At 41.5% G+C, this 25,629-nt stretch overlaps 1 protein-coding gene across 7 annotated transcripts; it reads right to left on the reverse strand.

The window, feature by feature from the left end:
* Nucleotides 1-2,816: 2,816 nt before the first annotated feature.
* On the reverse strand, nucleotides 2,817-16,744 carry LOC129395722 (RNA-binding motif protein, Y chromosome, family 1 member F/J-like). 7 transcript variants are annotated; one of them, XM_055107123.2, is made up of 12 exons: nucleotides 16,607-16,742; nucleotides 15,865-15,923; nucleotides 14,629-14,741; nucleotides 14,049-14,152; nucleotides 10,904-11,081; nucleotides 8,838-8,990; nucleotides 6,711-6,825; nucleotides 5,647-5,757; nucleotides 5,101-5,211; nucleotides 4,068-4,178; nucleotides 3,894-3,982; nucleotides 2,817-3,394 (listed from the first exon to the last, which is right to left on the reverse strand). In XM_055107123.2, the coding sequence occupies exons 3-12, from the start codon at nucleotides 14,735-14,737 to the stop codon at nucleotides 3,093-3,095; spliced, it is 1,383 nt and encodes a 460-aa protein (XP_054963098.1). In that variant the 5' UTR covers nucleotides 14,738-14,741; nucleotides 15,865-15,923; nucleotides 16,607-16,742; the 3' UTR covers nucleotides 2,817-3,092. The 7 variants fall into 7 exon arrangements, with proteins under 7 accessions (XP_054963098.1, XP_054963097.1, XP_054963101.1 ...); XM_055107122.2 differs by lacking the exon at nucleotides 15,865-15,923 and having other exon boundaries at nucleotides 16,607-16,744; XM_055107126.2 differs by lacking the exon at nucleotides 4,068-4,178 and having other exon boundaries at nucleotides 8,838-8,987; nucleotides 16,607-16,744.
* Between the last annotated feature and the right edge of the window lie 8,885 nt (nucleotides 16,745-25,629).

Genomic DNA, 25,629 nt, shown 5'->3' on the forward strand with positions numbered 1-25,629 from the left:
ACCCTGGTGATGGAGTTTGCAGTAAAGTGAGATCACACCACTGTGCTCCAGCCTGGGCAGCAGAGCGAGACGCTGTCTCAGAAATAAAAAGAGAATAAAATAATAAAATAGGAGAGATCACGGGAGAGAGAAATGCATACAGCTGGGTGGGCACTGTGGCTCATGCCTGGATCCCAGCATTTTGAGAGGCTGATGTGGGTGGATCACTAAAGGAAAGGAATTCAAGACCAGCCTGAGCAAATATTGTGAAACCTGGTCTCTACTGAAAATACAAAGAATTTGCCAGGATTGGTGTCATATGATTGCAGTCGCAGCTGCTTAGGAGGGTGTGACTGGACGATTGCTTGAACCCGTGATAAGGAGGGAGCAGTGAGCTGAGATCACGCCACTGCACTCCAGCCTAGGTGACAGGGCAGGATTCTGTCTGAAAAAAAAAATAAATCAGTGAGAGAGAAAGATACAGAGACAAAAAGAAAGAAAGACAGGAAGGAAGAAAGGAAGGGAGGGAAGGAGGAAGGGAATGAAAATTTGTACCTAACAGTTGTAAATACTTTTGGCATACATGTGATATTTTGATACAAGTAATGTGAACTGGTAAGGGAGGGATCAAAGAGGGGATGGGGGTGGGTTAAATTATACTTGCTTAGAAGGAATCATATCTAGTGTTCAGTGGCACAGGATGACTACACCTAATAATGATTTATTGTACATCTCAAAATAATTAAAAGAGCAAAGGTGAAATGTCGCTGATACCAAGAAAAGATACGCCAGACTCAGTGAGGTGGAATGTCGCTCATAATAAGAAAAGATATGCCAGACTCAGTGGCTCACTGCTATAATCACAACACTTTGGGAAGCCAGGAAAGGAGGATCATTTCGGTCTGGGAATTTGAGACCAGCCTGAACAACATATCCAAAGCATTGTCCCTACCACACACACACAAACACAAAAGCTGGGCATGGTGGTTGGTGTGTGTCCGTAATTCCAGCTACTTGGGAGGCTGAAATGGAAGGCTTGCACATTTGAACCCCGTGTTCAAGGCTGCAGTGAGCCATGATGGTGCCACTGCAGTCTAGGCTGGACAACAGTGTGAGACCTTGTCTCTAAAAAAGAAAAAAGAATCGATAACTGCTTGAACTGAAGGATACCCTATTTATTATTGATATATTTGTTGATTGACATAATTATTTTTGTGTTGGAGTCGCACTGTGTCACCCAGGCTAGAGTGCATGGTGCAATATCGGCTCACCGCAGCATCAGGCTCCCAAGTTCAAACCATTGTCCTGCCTGAGCCTCCCAATTAACTGCAACGTACTACAGGCAGGCACCACCATGCCCGGCTAATTTTTGTATTTTTGGTAGAGATGGGGTTTCATGGTGTTGGCCAGCCTGGTCTTCAACTCCTGTCCTAAAGTGCTCTGCAAGCCTCGGCCTCCCCAAGTGTTAGAATTAGAGACCTGAGCCATCACACATGGACAGTAAGATACACAAGACTCGGGGGATTTATCTTTTCACTTCATCCTCACAATGCTACAGGTGAATGAAAACACTTCATAACACGAATAACTCACTTGAAAATCAAAGTTGGTAACTTCTCCCTTTAAAATTATTTGTAAACTTACCCTATAAAAATTGATGATTGTGTCAAAATTTTTCAAGAACATACTTCCTCCTTGCAGATTAGTCTGTCAATTGTAAGAATTATGGACTGCAAAACTTCTGGAACTTGATGTATTTCATTTCTTTAGTTTGTATAATCAGGAAAATTAATTCATTTAGTTATTTCGGTCTAAATATTTTTATCATTCAATGATGTCTTAAAACTTTAAGCAATCCCGTCGGAAACTTTATGCTGTTGTTTATGTTTTATACACTTCACTTTCCTCTAAGTATGAGGTTTAAAGTGTTTCCATTCATATTATCAATTAAATACGATAGGCTGACAGTGGAGGCACATGCCTATGATCTTAGCACTTCGGGAGTCTGAGGAGGGTGGATCAGGATTTTAAGAACAGCCTGGCAAACAAGGTGAAACGCTGTCTGCACTAAAAATACAAAAATTGGCCCAGCTGTGCTGCACACATATCTAATACCAGTTACTCAGGATGCTGAGGCAGGAGAATAGCTTGGACCCAGAAGGCAGCGGTTGCCATAAGCCAAGACAGAGCCACTGCACCCCAGCTTCGGCGACAAAGCTACACTTCATCTCAAAAAAATGTGATACTATCCCAACCACTCTAGATTATTCCTATCTCTAAGAACATATTACTACACCATTATTTACAACATCCATTGGCAAAATATTCAAGAAAAAATTAACGTGGGTACCTCACAAGACAAAACACTTACTTTCCACTATTTAAACTACAAACATTTAAATTCATTATGGTATGCACCTGAGAAACTTAGCTGGTTCACTTCTGATTTACGTGAAAAAAAAAGTTTTCATTACCGTTATCCTCTTCAGTCACAGAATGCTTCACATAGAATGTTCTGGATGTCTTAAACTTTAGTATCAATACATCTAATTATTTCTTTGACCTGTACTATTCCTCTAAAAAATAAACATTTTCTGGTGAGGCAGACAGTTTTGTAGTCTTTCTGAAGACTTCTCCAACATTTTAACCTTGTTAGTTTTTAAAGAGAAACAGCCTAATTAGAAAACTTGAGCAGCTTGCAAGGGCGACATAACACATCCCTAATTTTGCATCTGTGTTCAAAGAAACAAAGGAAAACGTACAACAAACTACACAATTTACTCTCCTATTGAATTTGCTTTAAGCATGTGCGGCTAACCAAAAACACCAGGCATCTTGCAGTACATGTAAAATTTTATTGTGAAAATTTTAAGGTAGATATTACATCTAAACACTTTTCAAATAGCATCAACAAGTATGAAATTACTTTGAAAACAATTCCTTTTCCTTTGAATACCTCAAAAAATTCATGGAGGAAGTCAGTATCTACCTCTCTCCACAAAACCAACATGTTTCTGTCAGTAATATGCAGGTAACGATGCAGAAATAACATTTCAATTTTTGATTTGCAAACAAGGTTTGGTATGCAATAACTATTATTTTGAATGCTTGCTTTAATATCTGCTCGAATCTCCTTTTTCAGATCGACTCTCCCCACCATCTACTATAGATGCCACATAACTTGAGCTACCATATGCTTCACGAGGATCAGGGAGCACCCTACCCAGAGAAGGCGGATTCCTTTGGTCTTTTCTGCAAACATGCTCACGATCACAATAATGAAAATCACCACAGCTCCTTGAGTAACTCTCCCAACTTCTGCCGTATCTATCTCGTGTATTACTATATGCATGGCAGGTGCTTCCACCATAAGACATCCGAGGCCCTCGTGCGGATGGTGCATCATAAGAGGTCCCTGCAGGGTTGATAAAATAATATGTGGGACTACATTTAAACATTTTTACTGCTATCATTAAAGCATGAATTAGTTAAAGTACTATTTGGAAATATCTGCTTTCCTCCGCCTTTGTTGACAGGATATTAATCAAGTCTTCAATAGTCAGAAGGTTTTATTTAAGAGAAGTGTAAGAGTAGTATTTTGCAGCTTAACAAACTTAATTCTAAAGTAAATGCTCAGTCACATTTTCTTAACGTTAACTGAAGTTCTCACCTTCGTATCATTCCCTAGGCTTTATACTGATAATGAGTACCAGATAAGCACTGTTTATTTTATTATTTGTGCACAATGATGAAAATGAATAAATATGTTTCTGGGATGATCAAAAAAAAAAGAATACTCAATATTTAAACATGTTGCATATGTCCTTTACAATTTTCCTTAGAATTTCATTAAAATAACAATCCGGTCTATTAAATAAAATTCTGTAATTTACAAATCCATCCTGGACCCTTACCGTATCCCTGAAATGCATCTCTATAAGAACTTCCACGTAGATGTTCAGAATGATCTCTACCAAGGGCCTCACCGTAGCCATCGTGATAACTAAATTGAAAAAAAAAAGTCTTTTCAATTTCCGAATGAACAATTTAAGAAATCCATTTGATAAATCCAGATAACATGACAGTACCTATATCCTCTAGAGGAATGTTCATCCCAACTAGAATGACCATAATCACGGTATGCATAGTCTCTAGGTGGTGGAGTATAATCCCTGGTTTCTCGGGAACTTGGACTATTTCTGCGTGCACAAGTTTAAGCAAGGAATGTTAAATTGTCAACTTGCAGTATCCAAAATAGAACTACATTACAACTTAAACACAGTTAAATTGCCAACCATCTAAATAAAATACCCACAGATCCCAAATGCCCAAAATGCCCAAATGCCCAAAAAGCACGTGAAACAGATACTGATAATCAATGATGCAGGAAATGCATTTCAAATAAAAAAGGAGCTTCCACACTTCACACACACACACTGGAAGGGCAATAAATTTTCAAAAGCAGGAAATAACAAGTGTTTGAGAGGATGTAGATAAAATGGAGCCCTGACACAATGTTATTTGGAATGAACAATATAAGAAATCTATTTGATAAATCCAGAAAAAGTTACAGTATCTATATCCTCTAGAGGAATGTTCATCCTGCATAGAATGACCATAGTCTCAGTATGCCTAGCCTCTAGATGGTGGAGCATAATCCCTAGTTTCTCGGGAACTTGGATGATTTCTCTGTGCATAAGTTTAAGCAACAAATTTTAACTTTTCATCTTCTAGTATCGAATACATGACTAACTTACAACTTTAAATTAAAAGGCCAAACATCTAAATAGATATTTCTCCAAATAAAATAGGCAAATGCCCAAAAAGCACAAGGGACAGATACTGATATTCAGTGATTCAGAAAATGCATTTCTTTTTGTTTTATTATACTTTAAGTTCTAGGGTACATGTGCATGATGAGTTAATGGGTGCAGAAAATGCATTTCAAATCCAAAATGAGATATCATATTTCACACACACAGATGAATGGCAATAAATTTTCAAAAGCAGGAAATAACAAGTGTTTGAGAGGATGTAGGTAAATTGGAGCCCTGATACAATGTTAGTTGGAACGAACAATTTGAGAAATCTATTTGACAAATCCAGAAAAAGGTACAGTACCTATATCCTCTGGAATCAGTTTCATGCCGACGAGAATGACCACAATCACGGTATGCATGGCCTCTAGATGGTGGAGCATAATCCCTAGTTTCTCGGGAACTTCGATGATTTCTGTATGCATAAGTTTAAGCAACAAATTTTAAATTTTCAACTTCTAGTATCCGATACATGACTAACTTACAACTTAAAATTAAAAGGCCAAACATCTAAATAGATATTTCTCCAAATAAAATGGGCAAATGCCCAAGATGCACATGGGACAGATACTCATATTCAGTGATTCAGAAAATGCATTTATTTATTTTTATTATACTTTAAGTTCTAGGGTACATGTGCATGATGAATTAATGGGTGCAGAAAATGCATTTCAAATCCAGAATGGGATATCATATTTCACACACACACACTGGAAGGGCAATAAATTTTCCAAAGCAGGAAATAACAAGTGTTTGAGAGGATGTAGATAAATTGGAGCCCTGATAGAACGTTAGTTGGAATGAACAATTTAAGAAATCTATTTGACAACTCCAGAAAAAGGTACAGTACCTATATCCTCTAGAGGAATGTTCATCCCGATTAGAATGACCATGATCACGGTATGCATAGCCTCTAGATGGTGGAGCATAATCCCTCGTTTCTTGGCAACTTGGATGATTTCTGTGTGCATAAGTTTAAGCAACAAATTTTAAATTTTCAACTTCTAGTATCCAATACATGACTAACTTACAACTTAAAAAAATTAAAAGGCCAAACTTCTAAACAGTTTTTCCCCAAATAAAATCGGCAAATGCCCAAAAAGCACATGGGACAGATACTCATATTCAGTGATGCAGAAAATGCATTTCTTTTTGTTTTATTATACTTTAAGTTCTAGGACACAAGTGCATGATGAGTTAATGGGTGCAGAAAATGCATTTCAAATCCAAAATGGGATATCATATTTCAAACACACATTGGAATGGCAATAAACTTCAAACAGCAGGAAATAACAAGTGTTTGAGAGGATGTAGATCAATTGGAATGCTGATACAATGCTAGGTTGGAACGGAACATGATGCAGCTACTATGGAGAAATGTGGTGGTTCCTCAAGAAAACAAACATCATTATCATAGGACCATGCAATTCCACTCATATACACCCAGAACCGAATAGGCATACTCAAACAAATATTGGTGCGTAGAAATACTCGGGTGGAAACAACCCAGATAAAATAATGGGTTAATAGCTTGTGGAAGGAGTGAAGTGCTATGATGTAAATGAACCTTCAGGACATCATGCAAAAGGAGAGGAGACAAATACAAAAAGTCATGTAGTGTTTGAGCACATTAACATTAAATACCCACAACAGGTTAAGTTCAGAGGCAGAACACTGACTGGTGTTATCTAGCAGCTGAGGAAAAGGAGAAACTGGGAGGGACTGCTTAACTGGTAGTTGGAGTTTTAATTTGGAGTAATGAAAATGTTCTGGAAGTCGATGGAGGTAGTTGTTGCCTGGCACAGAACGTATTAAACACCACTTAACTGTTCACCTTATAATATTTAATTTTGTTATGTGAATTTCATCACCACAGAAAAAAAAATCAACTGTGTTTTTTAATTTTTCCTTTACCCATCGTTAGTTGCATAACCATCATATCTTGGTGACATGCGATCATTTCTCCAGGAAGATATTGTCCCTCTGCGTGGAGGAACTCCATAATTCTCTCTTCTTTGTGACATGGGACCTTTAACATTCAAATGATGGAACATTACGTAAAGAACACCAAATCTGAAACGCTATTTTCTCTTCTCTCAAACAACTTTTTTAAATTATTTCTTCTATGACTCCATTCTTTGTTTCCTAAATTACTAGACAGACATGACACTGTGAATATTTCTCATGGCTTTGGATAATCCCATGGCTTCCACAAGGCCAGTTCTTCTAATGAAGCTGAAGGCAAACATTAATGCTTAGGTAAAAGTTCATTTGTAATGGTTAATAACTACTTAGTTCTTATTTTCCTTTTCATGTAAATTACTGATGACTGTGAGTGACACAGGGAAAACATGTAAAACCATCAAACTCTTCACTGATTTTAAAGTTTACATACATTGTCCTTTCTCAGCCAAAGAAGGTGGATTTTCCAATATCATTCTGTCCATCTCACACACACATAAATACAGCTACCTTTAAATGACTATATGCTAAATGTTTACATAAAAGTTCTTTATCTCTAACTGGTTGGCTCTATCTTAAATGTTGACAAATTTAAATGTATTAGTGAAGATTTTCTAATGATGGTCAGGATTTGCTTTTACTGCAAAGAAAGCAATGCTATGCAAGGGGTCATTACAACATTGTTGCTATTTCAAAATAGAAAGTTTCTCCTTTAATATATTCTTCACTTGCTATTCCTTAGAGGTCAGTGTTTCACATATGATACCTTCACTGGCTAATTTTCCAATGGAAATGTGTTGGCTTGGGTATCCTGAAGCCAATAAATACCTCCTTTCACCGATACTCTACGTATGAAATGTAAAATTGAAAATGGCAGTTTTTAACTTCCTCCATATGTGGATGGAGGACTAAGAAAGAATTTTAATTTGCTCTGCTTAAACTTCCTTGCTAAGAACTTTTATTTATTGTCTTATTTTCTTCTGCTCAGTCTGCAGTCTTACAATTCTCAAAAGTATTACTTGCATTCAACCCTACTGCTCACCTCATGTTGCTTAGTTCTAAATTCTCTCCTCAAATAATTTCAAATCTTACACTAAGGACCTTGTGTTAATGTTTAAACATCCCGGTACAATCTCAATTACTGATTTACATACACCTATATTTCACAACTCTGCATTTCTGTGATATCCACTTAATTTAAGAATTTTGGACTCCTACGTGTCTACCTCTCGAGCCTTAAATTTATTTTTAAATCATATTTAAGCCCAATGACTCCTTGTCTGCTAAATGCTCTTGTAGTTCTTTTGAATCTTCATGCAAGCAGTGAGTATGCCTTGCACATACGCATTACTGAGGTCTCAGAAGCTGGATGGCCAGGCTTAGCGGCTCACACTGTGAGTGAGTGTGGAAGGCTGAGGCAGCTGGACCGCTTGAGCCCCGGGCTTTAACATCAGTTTTGACAATGTAGTCAGATCCTCTCTCTACAAAAACATAGGAAAAAAATGTAGCTAGGTGTGCTGCTGCATGCCTGTAGTTGCAGAAACTCGGGAGGCTGAAACAGCAGAATTGCTTGAGCCCAGGAATTTGAGGCTATAGTAAGCCGTCATCTCACAAATTTGAGGCTATGGTAAGCCGTCATCTCACATAGTGCTCTCTCACCTAGTAAGAGCAAGACTCCAACCCGGCAAAGTCACCGAACAAGCAATTTTTAGAATGGGACACCAGGGGACTTAGGAAATGGAAGAATTAATTACATCAAGAAGCCTACCATCAAAGAATACTGCTAGGAACTTTTAGAAAAATTAAGGGGAATTTTCTAGCCAACACAGGATTAAAAGGAATGTTGGCCTCACTCTAATCACTTCTTTGATCTGCAATGAGAAGCTCAAGTATTTCTTCAACATAAATCTGAAATGTACCTAGTGAGATAGAAACTATAATAAAAGCTATCAATCAGCAATTATGCTCACGTATGTGTCACTTCCCTTTTGTTCAATGAACTTAAAGGTAAGCATTCAGGTAAAACGGCTCATTGTCAGTCATACAAAAACTACGGTCTTTCTGTCAGGTAGCATTTACCTTGGCTTCCCATCCAACTACTGCTTCTTGCCACAGCAGAAGGAGCAGATTTTTTCGGAGGAGGCCCTCCACTTCTTGAAGATGGACCTCTTTTAACTGGAGTGAGTCCCCTAGAATAACTCATCTTGAGATCAGGAGTGTATCCACCATCTTCTGAATTTCAAACAAAATCTTTTTAGTTAACTAACATCACTGTTTCTTAAATGGCTAAGTTTTAGTTGTTTACAAATATTTTCTACATTTTATAACAAATTCACATTTTGTCTAAACTAATAAAATTAGCATTCCTACATGGTATTAGTACACTTCAAGCAATAAAAGTTCATTCAGAAAATCTAGAAAGAAACTCAAGTATCATAATATATCGGTATGAGGGAGAGATGTGGGAAAATGGGGCGTGAACAGGGCAGAAACCTATCACTAAAATATCTAAATATAATAGGCATAAAAATATTAAAAGAAAAATGATAACTGACTGTTTATATCCTTCTGTAATGAGGAAAAATTTTCAAAGCACATCATAAAGATAAACTAATTTCCATTCAAAGAAACTCAAATATTTCCAATACCAAGAAGTCACATATCAGGAAAATACATTGTCTCTAAAATTTGTTAACACAATATAGAATTCTTAAAATTCCCTTATGAGACACTAATTTTCAGATGAGACTATGCTGAATTTTAACAGTCTTTAAGAATTGCATATTCGGTAATATAAACATATTTTTTTACATCTACAAAAATGTAGATATATGCCAATTGCCAGGTGGTGTTACAGGTTAGAATTTATATATACATTCTCGTCCGTGGCAGAGTATAATTGAACCTCACCCTCAAGATCAGTGGAGACAAAATAGCCATGAAGCTATGCATCTTAAACTGGAGCAAACACTGCAATTTCAACTTGAAAACAATCTCCAATTAATTACACGTCTGGTTATTAAAACTCCAAGTTAATTGTTAGAGTTTTGAAGGTTGGTTAATAGATAATACAACTTAACCAACAGGTTTATTTATTTATTTATTCAGATGCACTCTTGCCCTATCACGCAGGCTGGAGTGCCATGGCATAACCTTGGCTCACTGCAGCTTTTGCCTCCCAGGTTCCCGTGATTCTCCTGCCTCAGCCTCCTGAGTAGCTGGGATTACAGGTGCACGCCACCACGCCCAGGCAAATTTTTTTGTATCTTTAGGAGAGACAGGGTTTCACCATGTTGGCCAGGCTGGTCTGGAAATCCTGACCTCGTGGTCCACCTGCCCTGTACTCCCCAGGTGCTGAGGTGACAGGCGTGAGCCACCTCGCCCAGCCCATCCAACAGTTTTTTTTTTTCCTTTTTTTTTTAAATATATGGTTTGTTTTTCTTTTGGATGTAAAGATGGACCCCTCATTTCTATTAAGTAAATCACTCATAAATATCATTTTCAGTGACTCAGCCTCCAGCAAAGAAAGATTCATACATATCTGTGAAGCCGTGGTATTTAGAACTTTCCAGAGTCACACACTCTTTTCAGAAATTAAAGTTCTACATTTCTTCAATTGAAAATGCTTTATGGCAGGCCAATGTACAAACTCTCTGTATCAAAATTACAAAGCAATACATTTGCATAGATGTTTCCACATGTAGACACAAGAAAACAAATACTGCAAAATCAATCTTCAGTATTCAGTTACTTTTTCCTGTTGGAAAATTTTAAATATTACATCGTACTTTGATAATACAACTGACACGAAGTTCTGGGCCCTAAAGTAGAAAACTCTAAAGTATAATGAATATAAATGGGTTCTGCAGAAAACCGGTTGAGTACAGGCAATCAGCATTCACAAACACAACCCAGTTTCAAATGTGTGTTACTTCAATGCAAACTTACTATAATTTTAAAACAAATGTTAGATATTAGTTCAATCATTCTTCTAATACGCCTTTAGTACTTAGAAATAAGTTTGCTTATTATCAATAAGCTAATTTTCTCTTCATACAGGAAATAAAAAAATTGAGAAATTTCGATATCGTCAAACTTATTTTCTTTCAGTCCTATGGTTCCATCTTTATATTTTAAAACATTACCCAGGTGTCCTTCATGTGAGGGAAGCCACCCTCTTGTTCCTCCACTGCTTCCTCTTGCAGATCTCAGACTTCCTGAAGGGCTTCTGTTTCTCGAAGAAGCTGGTGGTCTCCGCCTACCATCACTTTGAAAAGATGGTTTCTTGGCTTGTTCTACTTTTATTGCTTTTCCATCCAAAGACTAGAAGTATTAAGGGTACTATCAATAACACTGGCACATTTAACGTATGCACATTTTACAAACATTTTTACATCAACTGTAGTTCAATTCGAGGTATTCTCTCTCAAAAGGAAACTTTTTTTTCTCCTAAAATGAACACATCTTTCGCAATGCCAAATTTGAGACAGTTACTGAGCACATGCCTTCCATTAAGGGACCAAACACAAATTCTATTTTTCAAATTCCTTGAAAACTTCTCCATTATTAAAAAAAAAAAACTCAAACATAAAAAAAAAAGATTGACCCATCACACATTCTATGGAAGAATGTGGCACATCTGTTTTTTACAATATATAATCCACTTCATCTTTGTAGTCACATCACTGATTTGAAAGTTGCAATGTCCCAACGAAACTTGTGTCATTTAAAAAAAACATGAGCTTACTTTTTCAGAGTGATTAGTCACATTACTCATTATGAGTTGTTTCTTGTTGGATTTGCTAACACTTACATAAAATGTCCCCATATGATTTACAATTCTATATTGACTCTAAAAATGTTTCTGTAAATGTGATCCTTGTTTGATCTCATTAAGTTTTCTTGCCTTACTCATTTCTTACCTTGCCTTAGACGTGCCCCTAAAAAACGAATCTTAATATAGTACTTCAGGTAATTTCTCAGAAATGCTTAACTATCCTAATTAATTTCATAATAACATTTTTCACTGTAATCTTTTCTACAGGCCACAGCAATTTTTGAAAACAGTTCAGCTAATAATGTGATTTTAAAATTACATGGCTTTTGTTATTTGGAGGAAGGACTTAAATCCCTGAACAAGACCCCTTGCAGCCACATCGCCTGTTGTTCCTACCTTGAAACTTCTTTTGTTATTTCTGGGCTCAAAATATTTTCCCCAGATTTGCCCACGGCTGCTTCCTTCCCAGTGTTCTGAAGTCAGCCAAAATTCCTTAACTGTTAATTCCCTCTGAAAACTCGAAGAACCTCCTTTATTGGCCATCTTAACATTAATGTGCATACAACATTCATAGTTATTTTAACACAATAAAATATGTGAGATGAAGTAATTTAGAAATAACGTTGGCTGGGCGCGGTGGCTCACACCTGTAATCCCAATACTTTGGGAGGCCGAGGCAGGTGGATCATGAGGTGAAGAGATACAGCTCATCCTGGCTAACAGGGTGAAACCCCATCCCTACTCAAAGTACAAAATTAGCTGGGCGTGGTGGCATGCCTCTGTAGCCCCTGGTACTGGGAGGCTGAGGCAGGAGAATCGCTTGAACCCGGGAGGCGAAGGTTGCAGTAAGCCAAGATGGCCCCACTGCAATCCAGCCTAGGGCATGCAGCGAGTCTCCATCTTAAAAAACAAACAAACGAACAAAAACTTTACACAAATTATCTGCCCTTTTGCTTGAAAACTAGAGGGAAAAAAGAAATTATCATAGATTCCTATACAGAAGTCAAAATTATCTCCATACCTACCACAAAGCCATGAACCAAAAGCAACTCTCGGTTTCTACCACAGCTTGAAATACTAATTTATAAGGGTGAATAAAAATGTACTTTCTGCTATGTGACAGGAAGTGTGCTAGATGTAACAGAAAGAAAAGCAACTAGCAAGACTTAAATATGCACTATATACAATTTCACGATCAATAGATTAATACATAGTACAGCGAGTAGAAAATACCTACAATACGCAATGAGGAAGAAAATATGAAATCTAAGTGGTTTTTGAAGCATAAATTTTATTTATGAGCCATACACAGGGAAGGATAATTCTCAAGAAGTCTAAAAAAGCACTTTGGGAATAGCCTGAAGACTAACAGGACCTAAAAACAGATTGGGATAACGTTATTTATTTATTTTATTTATTTTTTGTTGTTTTGAGACGGATTCTTGCTCTGTTGCCAGGCTGGAGTGCATCGGCGTGGTCTCGGCTCACTGCAACCTCTGCCTCCTTGGGTTTAACCGATTCCCCTGCCTCAGCTTACTGACTAGCCGGAACTACAGGCACACACAACCAGATGCAGCTAATTTCTTTTTTTTTTTTTTTTTTGTATTTTAGTAGCAACAGGGTTTCACCATGTTGGCCATTATGGTTTCTTTCTCCTGACCTTGTGATCTGCCCGCCTTGGCCACCCAAAGTGTTGGGATTACATGCATGAGCCACCATGCCCGGCATGATTGGGATAATGCTATAAAGCAAAAAACACTAAAGAGCACAGAATGGAATGCTCTTGACTACAATGTAAAGGAATTCAATAATTAACATAATTACATAGAAGTTTAAAGCTTAAGTAAACACACAATCTCTAGATTTAAGACTCAACAGGACAAGAGACCATTGGTTCAATCAAAACAAGTCCTCAAACACACTGGGGAAATGAGTAATTAGCTATTCATGTTACATAAATTACTCTGGTGACAGGAAAGAAATGTCCTTAGGAGAAAAAGCAAGCACGGAGCCAAGAATGCCAGTTACTTCTTCTGTTATCTGACTTCAATGTTCTCATATTATTTTCTATTTTCAACTACTTAACCTTTCCGTAAATGTAAGGGTCTCATTTAAATACACTTTTGCAAGAATATATTTTCATAAAATACATTCTTCAAGAAGGAAAGAGTCTTTCCTTCTTGTGCATCTGTTATTAATAGCATTTAATAAATATTGACTTATTACTTTCATTTACATGAGGGTTCCTTTTAAGTTTTAAAGCTCTTCAAAACCTTTTAAAATCTATTTGCACTCATATCGAAATACAAACATAGAAAAAGGTTACCAAATATTAATTTATAGAATGTTAATTCCAATACCCTTCCAACTACACTTGCACGTATATGGCACAAAAAAGAGGATGGCTTCATATGTCATTCTACTATCTTCAAAAGTTTAGTAATATTAAAAAGACCTAGAAATATTGTTAATTGAAGAACAGAGTTAGAATATTAGTAATAAGGGACTCTTACCTTTCCATTCATATCTTTGGCAGCATTCTTAGCATCTGCAGGGTTCTCAAAAGTAATAAATGCAAAGCCTCTGGATTTGCTGGTTCGATCCTTTATCAAAAGAACTAAAATATATGAAAACATTTTACATTCATATAATGGACTCATCAAGGTACTCACCATCTAAAGGTTACATCAAACTAAAAAATAATTGCATTTCACATCACTATTATGGTTCTCAGTACTCAGTCACCCCTACAGTCAGTCTAGTTTATTCCAGTTTGTTTCGGAACTCCACAGCACATTTACTTTCCCTCATTTTCCTTTCTAAGTAGTAGGTTATCCTTTCCACAGAACCTTAACCTACTACTATGAGAATTTTCCAAATATCAAACGGATACTACAAAATAAGAGTTTAAAATGCATAAGGCATTTTAACGTAGGTATACAATGAACTTCGAAAAAATATATTTTTTCAAAACATATATATATAACATACATATTTTAAACATACATATTGAAATATACATGTGAAAATACACACACACACACACACACACACACACACACACACACACAGAGACACGGTTTGAAGAGTTACCTTCTGATATGGGACCATGTTTCCCAAATACTGCTTTAAGCATCTTCTCATTGGTTTCTCTATTGAGGCCACCAATGAAAAGCTTGCCAGGATGATCTGCTTCTACCATTGTGCTGTAAATGGTAAAAAATTATCTATATTTAGATATAAATAAGCTAAAAAGAGAAAATTTTATTACGTACTGTGCTGAAAACCCAAGTAAAATTCCCTTCCCGAGGCTGACATCTTTTTAGTATTTCTTACTTTATATATGTAAAATTTGTAACACTCAGAGCAGAGGGGCACTAACTTCATGGACAAATGCTGCATTTTAGTATGTACCTGACAAAATCTCACTTCTAAAAATTAGATAAGAAAAGCTATTGTAATTTTCCTCAGTTGCAATATGAAGAATGTCCCCATTTAAATAATTTTATTTGAAAAGAATCTATTTATGAGGTACAGTGTGATGTTTTGCATATTTTCTTTCTTGAGATGTATGTCTCCTGTTGCCAAAGTGAACTGCTCACTGCAGGCTCTTCCACCCAGCCTCAACTGATCTTCCTACATCTCAGCTTCCCAAGTAGCTAGTACTACAGGCGCTTTCTACCACAGCTGGGCAATTTTTTTGTATTTTTAAAAATAGACAAGGGTTTCCCCATAGTGCCCAAGCTAGTCTCCAAATCTTCGGCTCAAGTGTTCTGCCGGCTTGGGACTACCAAAGTGATGGGATTTCAAGGGTGACTCACCACACTCAGCATGATATTTGGATAAGAGATTAAATCGAGCTACTTAAAATGTTCTAGGAGGAGAATATTCTAAATATTTTACCATCTTTTAGTGATTTGAAATATACAATAGGTCAAAGATCCCCGAACCCTAGCCTTCAACCCGTACCTATCTGTGGCCTGAATGTGATGCCGGAGGATGACATGTAATACCTGTCTGTGGAGAATGTAACGCCTGAGGATGACCTGAGGTGGTACACTTTTATCCGGAAACCATCCTCCCTACTCCCTCGCTGGCCCTCCCTGTCCCCGTGACAGCCTCACTGCCCCACCTGGCCTCTGTCACATTGCTCCTACCGGAAGACCCGCCCCACCACGTGCCCCTCGGAGCCCTGCCGCCAGCCCCCACTCCCAAACGTGTCCACCTCGCCGCCTTCTTCCCCTGCGCAACCCTTGTCTGAGGAAAAACTGACTTCTACTAAACCAGTCCCTGATGCGAAAATAGCAATGAAAGAGTCCATTACGTTACCCAGGCTGGTCTCAAACTCCTGACTTCAAGCCATCCTCCGACCTCCACTTCCCAAAATGCTAGGATTACAGGAGTAAGGCAGTGTGCCAGGTTAACAGAATAACTTAAGCGCATCTATTTTGTTCCAGTTTTCGGCTATCTAACTCCATTTATCTCGGTTACACCCACTTATTCGGTTTAAATTATTTACGGTGCCAAAGATACATGAAACATCTTTCAAATACTGTCATACAACGAAGGAGACAATCACAGGCTTTACAGAGGCAAACTGAAACTCAGATTATTTGTGGCCCCATATTTCTACATACACTAAAGTAACACAATTTATGTCAAAATTTGATAATTTCTTCCAAGCAAATCAGACACGCGACATGTGCTAACTAAAAGTGTGACTTTTTAATCGCAGTGGTTAAGTGTATTGCCTGTATTCTGAATTATGACCACATTCACAGAGAAAACCCGCTTTAATAAAAAGTGCACATGAAAACAAATGGCGGCTTAGCACCATCTCCCACAACTAGTCGGACATATTAGGCACTTAAAGGTAGAATCCTCAGCAAAAATCAATGAGTTTAACGAAAGTGAGTCTCTTAATAGCACTGAGGAGTTCTTTCCCCCACTGACTCCTCCCGTAATTCAACAACCACACATAGAAAACCCATCCCCTTTTGTAGACAAAATCCCAAACCTTTGCTTTCTATTCTTGCCGAGAGACCCAGCTGTCCAGAGAAACAGAAAATACCTGCGATTTTTAGTAGGACAAAGAGCCTGAGGTTCGCCTGGCCCTCAGGCCGTACGGAACCGGCTTCGGAACACCACAGGGCCAACTGCGGGAAGGACAGCGGCAGCTACCCTGAGAGGGAAGGACGCCAGAAGCCGTGCCCGGAAATCCCGCCTACCTCCAGCGGCCAATCATTGCGAAGGCGGTGGGCGTCAGCCAGTTCCTGCGAAGGCTGTGGGCGTGTCCTGAGGCCCCTCCGCCCCAGCTGGCCTGCAGCTCCATCATCTCGCGGTAACTCTTCCGAGACCACGCTTGTGCCATGTGGCGGGCGGCGGTGGAATAAGGCACACGCGAACTGTGAGCCCTTTGCAATTGTGGGCATGGAAGACCTACACCCTAACTGGCATCCTGAGTGTGGCAAGACATTAATTAACCCACAGGGAACACATGAAACATCTCACTTCATTAGGCAGGCTAGGCTGATGGTACCGAATATTGCAGATCCAGAGGGGAGAGAGAGGGACAAGCGCTGCCCGCTGGGGCGAGGGCAGCGGCGGTGGCTTGGGGGGATTGGGGCAGGGCGGGTGCGTGGGACTAAAGTTGACTGGTACGTTGCTGAGGTGGAATTCCTCTGCACCAGAAGCTGAAACCCTGCAAGGATTCTGTCAGGTCTAGGCAAATACATACTCCGAGTTCCATGGTTCCTCCCTGAGGATGCTGTACTCACAGGGGCATTCCAAAGGACTTCTCATCCTGTGTCCTGGGCACACGGGAGGCCTACCGCCATGGTCGCCAATGCAGTGATCCGTGTGCACTGCTTTGCTGGTGCAGAGGCTCTCACAAATGCAGTGGTGGCCGTGGTGCCTGCTAGCGGGGCTCTGGAAGCCAGGGCCTTGGCATCCGACTCCAGGGCTGCTGTGCGCAGCTAACCCTGCTGGGTATCTGAGCCGCAGTGTGAGAGTGACAGGCTAAGGGCCCTGTGGGGCTCCCCAGGAACCCTGTTCCACATAGGTGTAGGATGTGGTTCTCAGCAGGGCAAGGCCCGCAGGCCTCTCCTGGAGTTGCCCCCAGAGTCGAGGGGTGCCGGGGGAGGGGGTGGGGGGTGGGAGGCACAGGCTTTGCTCTGTTGGAGCCTCAAGGAGGGCACCATGTTAAGGCTGGAGGCTGTGCAGGAGAGGATGGTCTGTGCACAGAGCAGGAAGACAACCCTGGGGGAAGAGGCATGCTAGTGGGGGATGACATCATTGCAGAGATGGAGGTGGTGGCCAAGGAGGAGGCCAATGTGGAGCCACAGCAGGAGGACCTGCAGGCACAGCCTGGCCCTGGCCCCAGTACGCCCCGGCCAGCAAGAGACTCGCTGGACGTCCTTCACTTGGAGCTCCGCTACGTGAATGTCCCAGGCCACATGGCATCCCCGGCTTCTGGGCCAGAGCCATATCCTTGCAGCTTCCAATTCGGGATGGTTGGCAGCAGGGGATGGGCGCCGAGCTCCCGGGAGCGGAGGTGGGGGGAAACAAGGTGGTAGGCACTGGCGGTCAGCCAGGATTCAGGGCATGGGGGACAACAAGGGGAACCGAGAACAGGCTCATGCACATAGGAGGGCAGCTGAATTGCATGTGCCCTGAGGGCATGTGGTAGGGACAGGAAGCCAAGCACAGCACTCACCAGGGAGAACAGCAGCGCCAAGGACCCATCATAACAGCAGAAAGTTGAAGGATACGATTCACTGGGAAAGTCCCTGGAGGAAGGGGAGTCTGCATGCCCATGCCAGCCATGGAACTTCCCTGCTCCCCTTGCCTGTGTCCAGCAAGCTTACCCCAGAAACACAAGGTGCTCAAGACTCGATGTCACTGTGCACGGGGCTGCTGTCCTATGCAAGGCAGGCACTGTCTCCCCAGACACAATTTCTTCCCTGTGCCAGCACTGCACCCAAAGATGTTTAGGCCCTGAGTATATATAAGCTCCCTTGAAACCACTCGAGCTCCATGGGGAGAGCCAGGCACAGCCCCGTAGCTACTTCTACCCACAGCGGTTGCCTGGGGTGGACACGTGCACCCCTCAGGGAGACCAGGAGAAGGAGAGACCACACACTCAGACAGCAGCAGAGCCTGTCTAGCACCCAGCACAGGAGGGCCTCCTGCAGCTCAGAAACGCCGAGCAAGTAGTCGCCTCACACAACAACACCCCGCCCCCAACCCCCTGCCCACTTCTTCAGTGCCAGTCCCTGGTCAGAGCAGGTTGTCTGGGCCTGCCTCCACCCACCACCAAGACCACCACAGCTCTGATGGTGCCCTCCACGCCAGACAGAGACAGAGGGCCTGGAAGGGAAGGTGCCCTGCCCCACACTCTCCGTGCTCTTGCAAAGTTGCAGGGTGTTTCCTTGCACGCCCACCCAATCATCTGGCGGCTCCTTGACCAGAGGCAGCTTGTGCGGCACACCCAGATGTTGGCCGGGATCACAAATGATGATGAAGTCCTGCTAAGCTACGTACGTGATGGATTTGCAGGTCAGGCTAAGGAGCCTGAGTCTTCGGGAGGGGTCTGGTGTCTGGGTCAGGTTGAGGTACCCCTGGGACCCGGGGGTGTCTCAATGAGAGAGTTGGGAAGGAGAAACACACGCTTCACCCCAGCTAACAGGTCACCTCACCCCAGCTACATGAAATGCTGCTTTGAGTACGTCCTCTTTCTCCTTCTTGGCCAGGTAAGGGGAGGAAAGCAACTCTTCCGGGTACCGGCGGCAGGATGAAGTTTTCCTTTTATCACAGTCTTTACTTCCACAATGAAGTGATCATTCGGGAGTACTGCCTTGGCGTCCTCGGTAAGGAGCGCCTCCCAGCATGGTAGGGGAGCTGGTGTGTGGGAGGGTAGGTCTGGCATGAACCTTCCTGACTCCTCTCTCTGCAGGATACGGGATGTCTCATTCCACTGCAGTCTAGCGGTTGTGGGATCAGGAAGGTCAAGCCTCCAGCTGCAGGCCGTACAGCTCCTACCTGACCTTCTTCAGCTGGTTGGCTGAGCATGACTGCCCAGGTTCTGGCAGGATTGCTGAGGTGAGCGCCAGGTAGGGCATCATGGGAAAGGATCTTGCTGGTCATTCCTTGGCCTCTGGGGAACTGGCTTTGAGCCATGACCTGAACTAACCTATACCCACTTCTGCAGTCCCCTAGATCATCAGCCAGAGCCTGTAGCTCAATCCCCTGCAGTACTTCTCCAGGGAGGGAGGCCATTAGAGCGTGAACAGAGAGGAGGCCAGGTGAGCAGTCTAGGGCTGGGGACTGAGAGGCGGTTGATTCCTGGAGTTGTGCCCCACATGGAGAATCCAAGCCTCAGGGAGGTGACTGCAGTGAGCAATCCCACGCCATCCATGGGCTGGCGGAGAAATGGCCATCAAAGAACTGTAACACCCACATTTTAGGATTGGGGCACCTTAAGCCGCCTAAGAGGAATAAGTGTCTAAGGTCAGTGGGTGAGAAGCAAGGCTCAAGTGGTGGCTGTCTCATCATCCCTCACCGGCTGAGGCCTGAGGCCGGCTACCACTTGGGGCTCAGTTTGGGCTCAACCAGGGCCCTCTCACCCTCCACGCAGATATCCTCCCAAGGCCCCTCTCTACGTCCTCCCTGATGGGCTGTCCCACGCCCATCATTTTTTGTTACAATGATCCCAGGCTTCCCTGAGATGCTTTCTGCCCTCTGCCATCATCACTCACACTTCCCTGCCCCACCCTGCCCCACCAGACAAGAGAGGCCGCTACACAGGGAATCTGGAGAACCACACTGGGCTCACAGGGGAGGAAATGTGAAGAGATTGCAAAATGGATGAGCCCTTCATTGTGTGTCCAGGGAGGGAAGCTGGCTGGGAATTAAGGCCCACCTGAGTAGTGGTGTGGACACCCAGTGTTACTTATCATGATGCAGACCTGCTTTCTCACATCCCCTCATATTAATATGGAAGTTATTTTCTTGGAGTAGTGAAACAATGTGCACAAAGAAATAGTGTTTGTTCAGATTTGTGTAGAAATACAGCAGACGCGTCCCTTTTCCTTTACAATTCTCATGTGAGACTTGAAGTGTTTATTGAGTTGTAAGATACATTTTGATGGTTCTGCCCACAGCAAATTTTATGATCATGTTTGCACTGCAGAGACATGGAATCCAGAAAAGTTTTGAGTGACTTTCAGCTTCTTTTAGAGTACTTACTTGTAAATTTTGAATTTTTTTCCGTATAGTTCTCTTCAGTTTATTATTTTAATTTTATATGCAAGGTGATTCATTTGTTTTATTTGCCTTTTGTGGAAACTTCGTTTTAATGTACTTTCTGTTTTCTGTTAGATATGCGAGTTGAACTGTGAGTACAAAATTTTTATTTGCATTATTTAGTTGTTTTGGGGTGTCTGTGTGTGTTTTGAGGAGTATTGCTCTGTCACCCAGGCTGGAGTGAAGTGGCAGGATCTTGGCTCAACCTCAACCTCCGCCTCCCAGCTTCAAGCAATTCCCCTGCCTCGGCCTTCTGAGGAGTTGGGATTACTGGTGCATGCCACCATGTGCAGCTAATTTTTGTATTTTTAGTCAAGACTGGGTTTCACCATATTTGCCAGGCTGGTCTCCCACTCCTCACCTCAAGTGATCCACCCACTTTTGCCTGCCAAACTGCTAGGCTTACAGCGTGAGCCACCATGCCCAGCCTCATGTATTTCTTTATGTATTAGAACCCTTCTTCTACTCTCTTCATGTACACATATTTTAGAGTGATTGAAAGAATGTATTTTATTTATTTAGTCAATAGTACAATTTTAAAAGTAATCTTTTTATTCAGTAAATACAGTATTGTGAATAGGTTAAGCCTTGTATAGTATTGTCATTCTCTCTTTCATAAATTTTTCAAGAACTCTGATACTGTTTCCATCCCCCCGCCTCCGAGGAGAACATGCAGATAGGTCCAAAAAATTGTGGAAGTGAGTGGGTAGGAAAATATAATTTGAAGGCCGGACGGGGTGGTTCACGCCTGTAATCCCCACACTTTGGGAGGCCAAGGCTGGTGGATTACCAGACGTCAGAAGTTCAAGACCAGCCTGGTCAACATGGTGAAACCCCATCTCTACTAAATATTCGAAAATTAGCTGGGCATGGTGGCAGGTTCCTGTAATCCTAGCTATTTGGGAGGCTGAGGCAGGAGAATCGGTTGAACCCAAGAGGCGGTGGTTGCAGTGAGCCAAGATCACGCCACTGCACTACGGCCTGGGTCACGAGACCAAAGCTTTGTCTCCACCACCCCACAACCCCCAAAAAGCATTATTTTGGGAAAAACCCATCCAGCACTTGTAAAAATAAGGAATTATTAGGCATGGCCACTGTAGTGGTCTAAAACACACTTTGAAATTCTTCTCAAACCCATTTGAAAATATTCCTGATGGAGCTGAACACAGTACTCTGCCTAAGTCTCCTGCTCTCATGGGGACAAACCCCTTAGGAGCCCCCGACCAGTACATCACGCAGTCTAACACCCTGATAACACTATGCCGAAGGAACATCCAATGGAGAGACTCAAAGAAACAGAACAAGGTGTCTGAGCATCTCAGCAGTCCAGCCCCTGCTATTTGAGTCACGCTAGCCATGGCACCAGGGAGATGAGAAGACACCCGCCAATGTCCCCATCTTTGGCCATCACTAGATTGCATCCTCCTGAGTGCCCCTGAACCACATTCATTTGGCTGAGAGACTGAGGGCGATTGCAGAGACTGACCGTTAGGAAATTATAATTATGGTTTTAAGCCACTAAGTTTTAGATAATTCTGAAAAGCACTTCAGACTCCTAGAAAAACTGAGTTGTCTACTGACTTCATTGCAGAGAGCTGTAAAGGCCAACATCATGAATGCTAATACCCTGGAAAAGTCAAATCATCCAGACTCTTCTAAGCACAACAGATCTTTAATGTCCCTTCGCTATGGCTGGAGAATAATCTAACATGTATCTGATAGAGTTGTTTGAAAGCCTCTGTTCACATCTCTCAGACTGGTATGGGTCAACTCTGGTCTGGTTTAATTCTAGGCAACTGCAGCAGCTCACCTTTCATTTAGGTCGTGGCCTACCCTGATTTTTTTGATCACTGACTGTGTCTTTGTCTGTGTGTGTATGTTTTGTGTGTTACCATATTTTATCTGAGGAGGCTAAATAGTAGTACTATAACTGTTTTGTAAACATAAAACATTCCAGGAAGTCAATATTGCTGATCAATCCAGCTTTAAAACAGATACGCAATTAGACATGACAAGATGCCACGTCTAGTATCGTACCAAAGCTAGCCAAGCTTGGTGGCCCATGGATGTTATCCCAGCTACTTGGAAGGCTGATGCAGGAGAATCCATTGAACCCTGGTGATGGAGTTTGCAGTAAAGTGAGATCACACCACTGTGCTCCAGCCTGGGCAGCAGAGCGAGACGCTGTCTCAGAAATAAAAAGAGAATAAAATAATAAAATAGGAGAGATCACGGGAGAGAGAAATGCATACAGCTGGGTGGGCACTGTGGCTCATGCCTGGATCCCAGCATTTTGAGAGGCTGATGTGGGTGGATCACTAAAGGAAAGGAATTCAAGACCAGCCTGAGCAAATATTGTGAAACCTGGTCTCTACTGAAAATACAAAGAATTTGCCAGGATTGGTGTCATATGATTGCAGTCGCAGCTGCTTAGGAGGGTGTGACTGGACGATTGCTTGAACCCGTGATAAGGAGGGAGCAGTGAGCTGAGATCACGCCACTGCACTCCAGCCTAGGTGACAGGGCAGGATTCTGTCTGAAAAAAAAAATAAATCAGTGAGAGAGAAAGATACAGAGACAAAAAGAAAGAAAGACAGGAAGGAAGAAAGGAAGGGAGGGAAGGAGGAAGGGAATGAAAATTTGTACCTAACAGTTGTAAATACTTTTGGCATACATGTGATATTTTGATACAAGTAATGTGAACTGGTAAGGGAGGGATCAAAGAGGGGATGGGGGTGGGTTAAATTATACTTGCTTAGAAGGAATCATATCTAGTGTTCAGTGGCACAGGATGACTACACCTAATAATGATTTATTGTACATCTCAAAATAATTAAAAGAGCAAAGGTGAAATGTCGCTGATACCAAGAAAAGATACGCCAGACTCAGTGAGGTGGAATGTCGCTCATAATAAGAAAAGATATGCCAGACTCAGTGGCTCACTGCTATAATCACAACACTTTGGGAAGCCAGGAAAGGAGGATCATTTCGGTCTGGGAATTTGAGACCAGCCTGAACAACATATCCAAAGCATTGTCCCTACCACACACACACAAACACAAAAGCTGGGCATGGTGGTTGGTGTGTGTCCGTAATTCCAGCTACTTGGGAGGCTGAAATGGAAGGCTTGCACATTTGAACCCCGTGTTCAAGGCTGCAGTGAGCCATGATGGTGCCACTGCAGTCTAGGCTGGACAACAGTGTGAGACCTTGTCTCTAAAAAAGAAAAAAGAATCGATAACTGCTTGAACTGAAGGATACCCTATTTATTATTGATATATTTGTTGATTGACATAATTATTTTTGTGTTGGAGTCGCACTGTGTCACCCAGGCTAGAGTGCATGGTGCAATATCGGCTCACCGCAGCATCAGGCTCCCAAGTTCAAACCATTGTCCTGCCTGAGCCTCCCAATTAACTGCAACGTACTACAGGCAGGCACCACCATGCCCGGCTAATTTTTGTATTTTTGGTAGAGATGGGGTTTCATGGTGTTGGCCAGCCTGGTCTTCAACTCCTGTCCTAAAGTGCTCTGCAAGCCTCGGCCTCCCCAAGTGTTAGAATTAGAGACCTGAGCCATCACACATGGACAGTAAGATACACAAGACTCGGGGGATTTATCTTTTCACTTCATCCTCACAATGCTACAGGTGAATGAAAACACTTCATAACACGAATAACTCACTTGAAAATCAAAGTTGGTAACTTCTCCCTTTAAAATTATTTGTAAACTTACCCTATAAAAATTGATGATTGTGTCAAAATTTTTCAAGAACATACTTCCTCCTTGCAGATTAGTCTGTCAATTGTAAGAATTATGGACTGCAAAACTTCTGGAACTTGATGTATTTCATTTCTTTAGTTTGTATAATCAGGAAAATTAATTCATTTAGTTATTTCGGTCTAAATATTTTTATCATTCAATGATGTCTTAAAACTTTAAGCAATCCCGTCGGAAACTTTATGCTGTTGTTTATGTTTTATACACTTCACTTTCCTCTAAGTATGAGGTTTAAAGTGTTTCCATTCATATTATCAATTAAATACGATAGGCTGACAGTGGAGGCACATGCCTATGATCTTAGCACTTCGGGAGTCTGAGGAGGGTGGATCAGGATTTTAAGAACAGCCTGGCAAACAAGGTGAAACGCTGTCTGCACTAAAAATACAAAAATTGGCCCAGCTGTGCTGCACACATATCTAATACCAGTTACTCAGGATGCTGAGGCAGGAGAATAGCTTGGACCCAGAAGGCAGCGGTTGCCATAAGCCAAGACAGAGCCACTGCACCCCAGCTTCGGCGACAAAGCTACACTTCATCTCAAAAAAATGTGATACTATCCCAACCACTCTAGATTATTCCTATCTCTAAGAACATATTACTACACCATTATTTACAACATCCATTGGCAAAATATTCAAGAAAAAATTAACGTGGGTACCTCACAAGACAAAACACTTACTTTCCACTATTTAAACTACAAACATTTAAATTCATTATGGTATGCACCTGAGAAACTTAGCTGGTTCACTTCTGATTTACGTGAAAAAAAAAGTTTTCATTACCGTTATCCTCTTCAGTCACAGAATGCTTCACATAGAATGTTCTGGATGTCTTAAACTTTAGTATCAATACATCTAATTATTTCTTTGACCTGTACTATTCCTCTAAAAAATAAACATTTTCTGGTGAGGCAGACAGTTTTGTAGTCTTTCTGAAGACTTCTCCAACATTTTAACCTTGTTAGTTTTTAAAGAGAAACAGCCTAATTAGAAAACTTGAGCAGCTTGC

The sequence above is a fragment of the Pan paniscus genome, chromosome Y (assembly GCF_029289425.2).
Source record: "Pan paniscus chromosome Y, NHGRI_mPanPan1-v2.0_pri, whole genome shotgun sequence".
Taxonomy (NCBI): Eukaryota; Metazoa; Chordata; class Mammalia; order Primates; family Hominidae; genus Pan; species Pan paniscus.

Excerpts from the sequence above, each read along its gene's own strand:
- LOC129395722 (XM_055107122.2), bottom strand. The coding sequence starts at position 14,737 with ATGGTAGAAGCAGATCATCCTGGCAAGCTTTTCATTGGTGGCCTCAAT. Across the intron at positions 5,212-5,646 it reads CATTCCTCTAGAGGATATAG|AAATCATCGAAGTTCCCGAG; the intron begins GTACTGTACCTT and ends TTATGCATACAG. Across the intron at positions 4,179-5,100 it reads ACTGATTCCAGAGGATATAG|AAATAGTCCAAGTTCCCGAG; the intron begins GTACTGTACCTT and ends TTGTGCACGCAG.